At 43.5% G+C, this 9,264-nt stretch overlaps 1 protein-coding gene across 1 annotated transcript; it reads right to left on the bottom strand.

Moving 5' to 3' along the window:
* Positions 1-2,633: 2,633 nt before the first annotated feature.
* Positions 2,634-3,657, bottom strand: LOC143608149 (formin-like protein 4). The gene has a single exon (XM_077083317.1). The coding sequence runs from the start codon at positions 3,528-3,530 to the stop codon at positions 2,634-2,636; it is 897 nt and encodes a 298-aa protein (XP_076939432.1). The 5' UTR covers positions 3,531-3,657.
* Positions 3,658-9,264: the final 5,607 nt, after the last annotated feature.

The raw sequence follows: 9,264 nt of genomic DNA, 5'->3' as shown, positions 1-9,264 counted from the left end.
GCTCCATTAACTTTTTCATCATAAAGCGTGAAATCGTTTACTAATAACAAAATTATTATTTAATTTTTTTATATATGTATAAATATGATTGTATATTTTTAATTGGTTGGAAAGTTGATGGACCCCACTCAAAGAGCCCTTTAGCTCGTTGCTGCCTTAGTCCCCACAAATGTGTGTTCTTCTTTGGCTCCCAATACATGGGTTGGTTAAAGGTTAGGGACGTTAAAAATTGAGGTGGCTTGTGGCGCCATCCCAAAATTTAGAGGCAATTAGGAATATGTATGATGAAGTCAAAACAAAAATGAGAATGCCGGCAGGGGTACTAACTCTTTCGACGTGTAGATGAGACTTCACCAAGGATCCGCATTGAGCCCTTTTATTTTAGTGGTAGTTTTAGATGAGTTGTCCATCTCAATCCAGAAATAACATGGTACATGCTCTTCGTAGATGATATTGTGTTAATAGGAAAGAGTAAAACAAGGTTGAAAAAAAGACTATAGGAGAGATACTCTAGAGCGTCAAGGTCTAAAGACAAGTGACTCTAAAATCGAGTACCTTTATTGTATCTTCAGTGTTGCAAATGAGGAAGAGAATCTCAGTGTGGAAGGCCTATTTGCCCCCACCCCCCACCCACCCACACACACACAAATTCAAACATCTAAGATCGTTTGTACATAATGACATGGATATAGACAGTGATGTAGCCCACCTCGTTTAGGAAGAGTGCTGCAAGTGGAGAGTTGCCTTAGAAATATTGTGTGACAGCTAAGGTTGAAAATGAACAAAACAAATACAAACAAGACCTTGTTCATGTTCATTTGTTAAGAAAATTGAGCGTTTCTCGAACACTTACCAAACAAGATTTTATGTTTGTGTTTGTTCATTAAGGAATTGAATGTGTTCACATGCGATTCACAACCACAAACGAACACAAATAAAATCGGTGGAGCCTAAAAATTGATCTCGATGCATTCATCAATGTAAATAATGAGAAAAGAAATAGAAACAATATAAAAATATGATTTCCTATTTTATGTTGAGGGTAATGAATAAAAGAATTTTTGATAAAATTATATGCACAGAAAACTTTCATGAACACATTACCGAACATTTATGAACACAGTTGAACGAACGAGAGCTTGTTCATGTTCTTTTATTTAACTAATCGAATGAAATTTATTGCTCACGTTTGTTAATCTATTAAGCGAAGTAACGAGCGAACATAAACCAACTTTCCACCGAATGATTCATCGAACTGTTTGCTGAACGTTTGGTTTGTTTACAGCTCTAGTGACAGGAGATTCCCAACAGATTGAAGGGCAAATTTTATAGGGTTGCTATGCGGCCAGCTATACAATACGAAACAAATTGTTGGGTTGTTAAGAAGGCATAAGCGAGAAAACGTAAGGTAGCAAAGATGAGGATGTGAGGTGGACGCGCGAACATACAAGAGACACGGAATTTTAAAAAATGAAGTTTTTGGGGATAAACTAGAAGTCACATGTTTCCCAGATAAGAATAAGATAAAGGAGAGGAGACTGAGATGGTTTAGACATGTGAAGAGTAGGCATGTGATGACTCGTGTGAGAACTACGGAAACCTTAAGTGTATAGGGGACTGGGGAGGAGAATAGAGGATGATCTAAATTGACATGGGACGCGAAGATTAGACAACTTGCACCTCTTAGAAGACCTGATCGGGGATAGAAGCTTTTGGAGTCGTCGTATTAGGGTTATAGACTATTCAAAAAGGGTATAGTTTTGGCTTAGTTTTGTCATAAAGGGGCTTTGCTTTTCATACACTTTTGTTTGCTTAGATTTAAACGAAGTTTTGTTATGAGTGATATTATACTTGAATACTTGGATATAGCCCGTGTAATACACGGGTGATTAAAAATTACAATAAATAATTAAATTTAATAATATACATAATAACATATCATAAGATATAAATAATAATAAATAAAATTTAATAATTCATAAATATATAAAAAATCTCATTTAATATAACATTTAAAGTTACATTTGTTAATAGTATTACTTGGCATCCTAGTTGACTACTCTAGTCAATGACATATGAAAGAATGGTTTTCCTTTAATAGCATACGTAGTAGACAGGTAGATGCTTTGTTTTTGTTTTTTGTAATAGATTTTATTTTTTATTATTTGTTTGAAACTTGGTTTACGGAAACATATGAACTTGGTCGATTGAGGCCCTAAACCAGCAGTCGGCCCAAACTGATACAAACCCAAATTGCATTTTGGTCTTGAACATGACCGACCCGACGTTGACAGTCAGTCAGTCAGTCTTAACACTCTGTCTTCACTGTGATATCCGACTTCTAGGGTTTATATTCTTCATTTCTCATAATCTCAACATCCTAAACGCTGTGCTAATGATCACATTCACATACTGCAATCGACTAACAACGGGAGCAAGGTTTGCTCTTTTTCGTTACTACACAATTAGGGCTTTGAATTGTTCTATATTCATTCATAAGGGATTCAAAAGTCAAAACTGTTTTCATGTGTGTTCTATTTCTATATGCATTTCAATTTGTACAATCAAAACCAAACTTACATAAAATAAAAATTATTAAAAAGAATCAACTTAATATCCAAACACTTAATTACTTACAAACCGTCATCATCATCCTCGTCATCGTCCTCTGTATCGTCCGAATCACTCGAACTGCTACTTACGAAATCCGGGGGCAAAACCGGAAACTTCATCATCGGCCGGTTCGGCACCCCCACCGTCACCGCCTCATCACCGCCCGCATACCTCTCCTTCTGCAGCTTCACAGCAATATCAATACAAGCCTTATCAACCATTTCAAGAAACCCCTTCACTATCACAAACAACTGAAACAACTTTCTTCCCTTGTCTTTTGACGCCCCCGCTTGATAATACTCGTTTATTTTCTTCACCAGCCCGATCACCCGCTCTTGATCTCCTCTCAATATTTGAATTTCCCGTTCTGCCCTTTCGACAAACCGCTCCATTTCCCTTACGAAACCCCGTTCGTCACCGTCCCCACCACATTCTTTAATGGTTTTCTTGATCTCGTCTAGTCTATCGGTTAACCCTGAACACGATCTCAAAACCGCATCATAATCGAAGGCGGCAGCTTTTTTAACATTAGTGAACTCAGAACTTACGCCTCCTACAGCAGGCAATCCGAGCCTTATGTAGTCTTTGAATTTAAAGCTTTGATTGTTATTATTGTTATTATTAATCATGCAACGTTTACCCTCCAACCGAACGACTTCTTCAACAACAAAATGCAACAAAGTCGTCTTCCCGTCACTGCTTTTAACATCTGACAACTTCAAAAGCGAATTCATGTTAAAAGCTTGCGCATTTCCTCTCGAAGTCCCGACGTTCATTCGGTTCCCAGCTTTTAAAACCGCTTCTAGAAGCTTCACGAAAAGCCCGCGTGTTCTAAGCTCTTTGCAAGCGGTTTCAAGTGCTTGTAACGTGTTCTTGATTTCAGTTACTTCTGAGGTGTAACTTAATCTGAAAAACATTGCGTTGAATCGAGTGAAAGCCGAGGGTACGGGTTTTAGAATGTGGTAGAGGAAAGATTCCGCATCTGCTAACTTTGTGGTGTCTTGATCATAGTTGAGAATTTGTTGTTGTTCGTCTTTTGTTGGGTGGATTTTGGTGAGTTTTTTCTAGAGTTTCTAGGTCTAAACCTTTGCCTTCTAGAAGGCAATCGATGATTTCTTGGCGGGAAATGTTTAGTGATCGGAGGATTATCGCGATGTTTGGGATTTGTGCGTGTCAAGGATGAATATTTAGGACGGTGGACCGGATTTCTGTTTGGTTGTTGGAGATGGCGAGTTGTCGTGTCGTGGTGATTTTTTGTTGGCGGCTACAGAACATTGCTTCCATGAGATCACCGTCAAACCTGAATCATACGCAAAAGTGAAAATTATAGTTTTTTTTTATTTGTGCTTTAAAGGAAATTGACCTATAACTGAAATAACTGACATGACCAAACCAAAATAATCAGAACACAATCAAAAACTGAATATTTGGTTATATATATATTTTTTTAAATCGAGTTTCGATTTAGCTTATACCGTAAACCGAAGAAACTGAACTGAATAGTAAAATCCGAAAAAACCAAATTTTGTTATTGGATTATACTATTTATTTTTGAGTGTTATTGTTCCAAGTCTTATGCCCCCTTAACCAACTAAGCTATATGGCGGGGACTATTTTTGATTGTTAAGTTATTTATAAAAAAATTAATAGTTTAGCCCAAAACAATTAGGCACAAGCGTGTAATAATCAGTCTTTAATCAACAAAAAAAATTATGCGTGCGAAGGGTTGGTTAGCCTACCCTCCTGGTAGCTAGCCATGGCTTCCCCCAACGCACCACTGGGAGCTGCGTGACGAGCCCACTCCACGCACTCCACAGGCGTGCGAAGGGTTGTTCCTCGGCGGATGTTCCATCGTGGAACATACACTTCATTGGAATCCGACACTGCAAAAAACAAAAAGCAGTTAGGAAAAGATGATATATATAAAAAAAAAAGAGGCCAAAAGAACCCTACGCACCTGTAGGGTCGACAACAGGCCGATAGCCGCCAAACCCATCACCTGAACCCAAGGGAAATCCATCCAAGAGGTCAGGCAGATGGGAAGGAGGCAGAGGTTGGCGAGAAGCCCCAAGCATACCTGAAGGATCGGCCGTAGCTGCCGACGTCGGAGGAGGCATGGAGGCCGCCGCGGTAGAAACCAACGGAGGTGAACTCACCGGAGGTGAACTCGCAACAGTGGTCGCCGCTGCGGAAGTACCCGCAGGAATAGCCACCGCCGGCTCAGTAACAGATTCAGTAAATATGGCACTGACAGCCGGCGGAGATGTCATCGCAGTTGGAACAGTTGGCTCAACTGGGTGAGCAACTGAACCAACTGAAGCAGGCGCAGCCGCCTGGCTCATCGCCTCAGGTAGGTTGACCAAACCTACCGTCATGGGTCCGGAGGTGCTCCTCCCCGCTCCACCCTGGAATGCGGTAGCATCCACGCCTGCACAAAGAAGATATAAGTACAATGGCGAAAAGATGAAAAAAAAGTAAAGTTTGTACTTTCGGGTTTTCTTGAGCCTAAAAGTGCGAAAAGGCGGGGACGAACCCGATGGAGCCGGCCTCTTCACGCCGCTCACCGTCGTCCTGGGCTGCTCGGAGGTGACGGTCGTCTCAGCCTCCGGAGCAGTGGTCTTATCACCACTAGGGTTCCTCGCCACCTCCTCGCTCTCGGTCCCCGAATCAGACCGAGGTACCGGATCGGCAGTGGAGGCAACCTTCGCCTTCCCCTTCCCGCCAGCAACCTTCTTCTTCCGCACCAACGGAGGACCATCTGCGGATTCCTCATCAGAAGATGACAAAATTAGAGGAATTCCAGCAGAGGTTTCAGCATTGAGAGGTCGAGGGTTGAATAACGCCTTACCTGGCCGCGCGGCGCTCAGAATAGGGTGGCCTGGCGGGTAGACCTCCACAAACCGATCCCTCGTTTGCTCCAAGATGGGCAACTCGTTCTCATCGAGAGCACGAGTACCCATCCGAGCGGGACCATCACTCTCCCGCGGCTGCAGGAGAGACTGCAAATCGTTTCCCTCTGAAAATAAACAGGAAAGAAGTTAGAAGAAATTCTAAATCAACAAAAAGAAATGAAGCATACCGTAAGGGACAGAGTTCAAACCGTATTCAAGGACGATCGGGATCTTTTGCGCCTCCGCATCCTTCCACACCCGGCTCATCCCGAGCATCACCATCCCGGACTCCGCAGAGCGGTAAACCGGAGATTGGACTCGGGAAATCTTTGAGAACCATTCCGCCTCCTGGTAGTTGGAGGCGTGAAGGCTGGGGAGTGCTTGCCCATTCTTGAACTTCATGGCAAGGGGGATGGCGCGAGCGGAGATATAAAAGAACTCCCGCTTCCATGAACGAAGACTTCGCTCGGTTGCGCAAATCTTCAAACCCTTGATCCGTGTTATCAGAGTATACCACCCCTGGATGCACCTCCAAGAATAGAAGGTCATCAGGCGGTCGACGAAGGGCTCAACGCCCAGAATCTGGCACACCCACTCGAAGTGGCGAATCTTCGCGATAGCCATTGGGTGTACCTCGGTCAGGTGTACACCGTGCCTCTCCAGAACACGGTACACAAACTTCGTCAAGGGGAACCTAAGATTCCCATAGATAAAGAATGCGGCATATACCCCGATCTTGCCTCTGGGGGCATCATACACCGTCTGGTGAGGTTCAGGAAACTCAGGCTCGAAAGACTCGAGCATGAACTTCCTGACGATGTACTGATATAGATCGACAGGCAGAGCACACTGGCACTCGCCAGCAGTACTCTTGTCATCCTTGTCGGACGTGGATGACGGGTTCTCGGCGTACACCCCAGCCTCCTCGGCTGTAGCCTCAAGATCGTGAGCAGAAGACATCTTGCAGGTATGAAAGAAGAGAACGATTTCAAGAGAATGCTCGACTGAAAAGGTGAGTATTCACCGGAAATCGTTTAGAAGATGAAGAGAAAAGTGAGTGTGGATTACAAAGGACCCTCTCCCCCTTTATATACTAATCGCAATCAATGCGATGAATTTAATGCGGAAGAGAGAGAAATCGCAGGTGCAATGAAACTATGACACGTGGCAAAGAGCAAGCTGGCAACAGCTGTTGAAAGTACGCGTGCCATTAATTTCGCGGCCACGCGGCCGAAAAATCGCGCCCACGCGCCTGAAAAAGCGTCTGGATTGACCATGTACTGTCACGTCGCCATAACTTCCTGCACGTCCTGACACAGTCAGAAGAAACCGTCGGACGACGTTTCAACAGTTTGGACTGTTCTTATCCTTTCACCAACTCTTCGAATTTCAAAATTTCAAAAAGATTCAAAAGTAAGCGGGAAAATACCCCTTACCTTGGCAACCAAGAAACTATAAGACAGGTGCGAGTATAGTGTTAAGGCAAAACCCTTCACATACTTAGCACCCGCAGGGAATTAACGCCAGGAATACCTTGGAAGTAAAGTAACCGTAAGACGAGTGCGGGTACAGTGTCAAGGCAAAACCCTTCACATACCTAGCGCTCCGCAGGGAATTGAAACCAAGAAGGATCTTCTGGGCCATGCTTGCGAAAACGGGAATAACATCCCCGCATAGCGGGAACGTCGAGAAGTATATTGTTTGAAACTCCTAGATGGAATTGGTGGTTTTAACATAATTGATCACTATGTTCAAAACTACCAAAACCTCATGGAGAATCCACACAAGTGGGACTTGACGCTCCTAACTTGCGAGGAGGTTACAGACCTACCCGCATCATACCCAAAGATCAAGCAGAAAAGTCGGGAATTTCTGCGTGGCATTAGGAAAACCGCGGGAGGAATCCCCACGGAAAACCTTAAAACTAAAAACCCTTTTCAAAACCCCTTGCTAAAGTCCAAAAGTTCACCTCACTTATTAGTAATTCATGAGAAGAACATTGGACTGAGGGGACTTGAAGAGGTAGGTCCCAGCAGACCCCAGTTGGACCCTCAAGACTCACCTTGAAGAGGGACGTCTGCGCAAGGACCAACTGCTTCCGCAGGACCCACCATGCTCAGAGATGAAGACCTTACGCGCAGTACGCCAGCTGTTCCCGCAGGGAAAGCCTCCCAATGGTGAAGTACCCCGCTTGTTCCCGCAGCTGCGGATACAAGCCATCAGGGAAGGCTACCCGCACTAATAGCAAGGCTACACGCACAAGGCACTAACTCGATACTTCAGTAGTCACCTGAAGGAATGAGCATGGCGGGAACACTCCCGCCCAAATGAGCCAGTCCGTATGCTTCTGGAAGATCTTTTGTACTATACCTGCCAATGTATGGGCAAAATAGACGATCTGACCAAAACAGCCCATGAACCAATCACAGGGCGACAGCTCACCGACAACAGTACGAGGAGGAGCACCCTCTAGTACTGTTTGTCACTATTAGCCGCTGCCTACTCACCAACCCTCACTGAGGGACGTGCATAGCCTACAGTTGGTGGAACAGTGCATAGCCGGCAGTAAAGGAACAGTATACAGCCGGCCTTGTCACTATCGGCCGCAGCCTATCCACCAACCAGCATGGCTTGTGCGTAACCCACTGTTGGTAGAACAGGAATACTATTCAGCCGGCTGTACCTTCTTGGAAACCTACCTTCGGCTATAAATACTCCAACACCTTGGAATGGTAAGGACATTATCTGATATCGCATTATCTTATCTTCTCTAGCAATCTCTTAATATACACTTATATTCAGAGCAATCTAGTCTGATTCTCACGCCGGAGGGTGGTCACAAGGAGGAATCCCCCCCTTCTCAGTGACGAGCTTACGGTCTGTTTTGCAGGTCACCTGAAGAACAACTTTCTTTGCTGGACCTCATCCTCGTGGGAAACATCTATTTAACCCCCAGATTATCCGTAATCTGCCCGGGGTCGATTAGTGTTTCTTCACTTAGCATAATCTAACTAGAGGCTTTCGTTTATAATAATCGAAATATCTCTTTATAAAATGTTGAAATCTTTTCATAAAGAGTTAGAAAAGAGTTAGGGACACAATAAGATTTGGGGCCATCTAACCCCAAATTAGATGATTCAAAAGCGCTGGCATGTGAAACAAAAATATAGATTTTTTAATCAGAGTCACGAATTAAAAAAAATGAGTTTGCCCTTGATATAGAAACTAATATATTTTTTAGAACGGTGTCCTTTTTGTATTTAGGCTATCGCACTCTTCGTATTTGGAGAGACTCGATGTCTACTCTGGCCAGACTATATTGTCTTAACGGTGCTCACGCTGGCTTCAGAGTTTGGCTTGGGTGGTCCCCGGGAAAGCATACCGCCAACTGCCACTTGACAATCGCTGTGCCACCACAAGAGCAGAACTCTATGGCATAACGCACAGTGGGATGAAAACCCGAATGATCTCTAGGTTCGAACTGACAATTTTTGCACAAGGCCTATCTCAAATTTTCATTGTCAATATCCACCAAAAAATAAAACAAATAAAAACTTGAGTCTCCACTGAAAAACACACGCCTCATACTAGTAGATCACGAGTCGTTGATATATAAACTAATAGTTAAAGGCAATCGTCGTTTTTTTGGTTAATAAAATATATGACTTCATATATATAAAATACAATAAGTCCACCGACCCGATGCATGACCAACAGTGAAACAGCCACTTGATATCAATATTTTGATCCCGAAATCTAG

This window comes from Bidens hawaiensis, unplaced genomic scaffold, assembly GCF_021521415.1.
Source record: "Bidens hawaiensis isolate Kalapana, Puna unplaced genomic scaffold, B.hawaiensis_p1.1 tig00101065_1, whole genome shotgun sequence".
NCBI classification, from domain to species: Eukaryota; Viridiplantae; Streptophyta; class Magnoliopsida; order Asterales; family Asteraceae; genus Bidens; species Bidens hawaiensis.
This window is presented reverse-complemented; position numbering and strand designations above follow the sequence as displayed.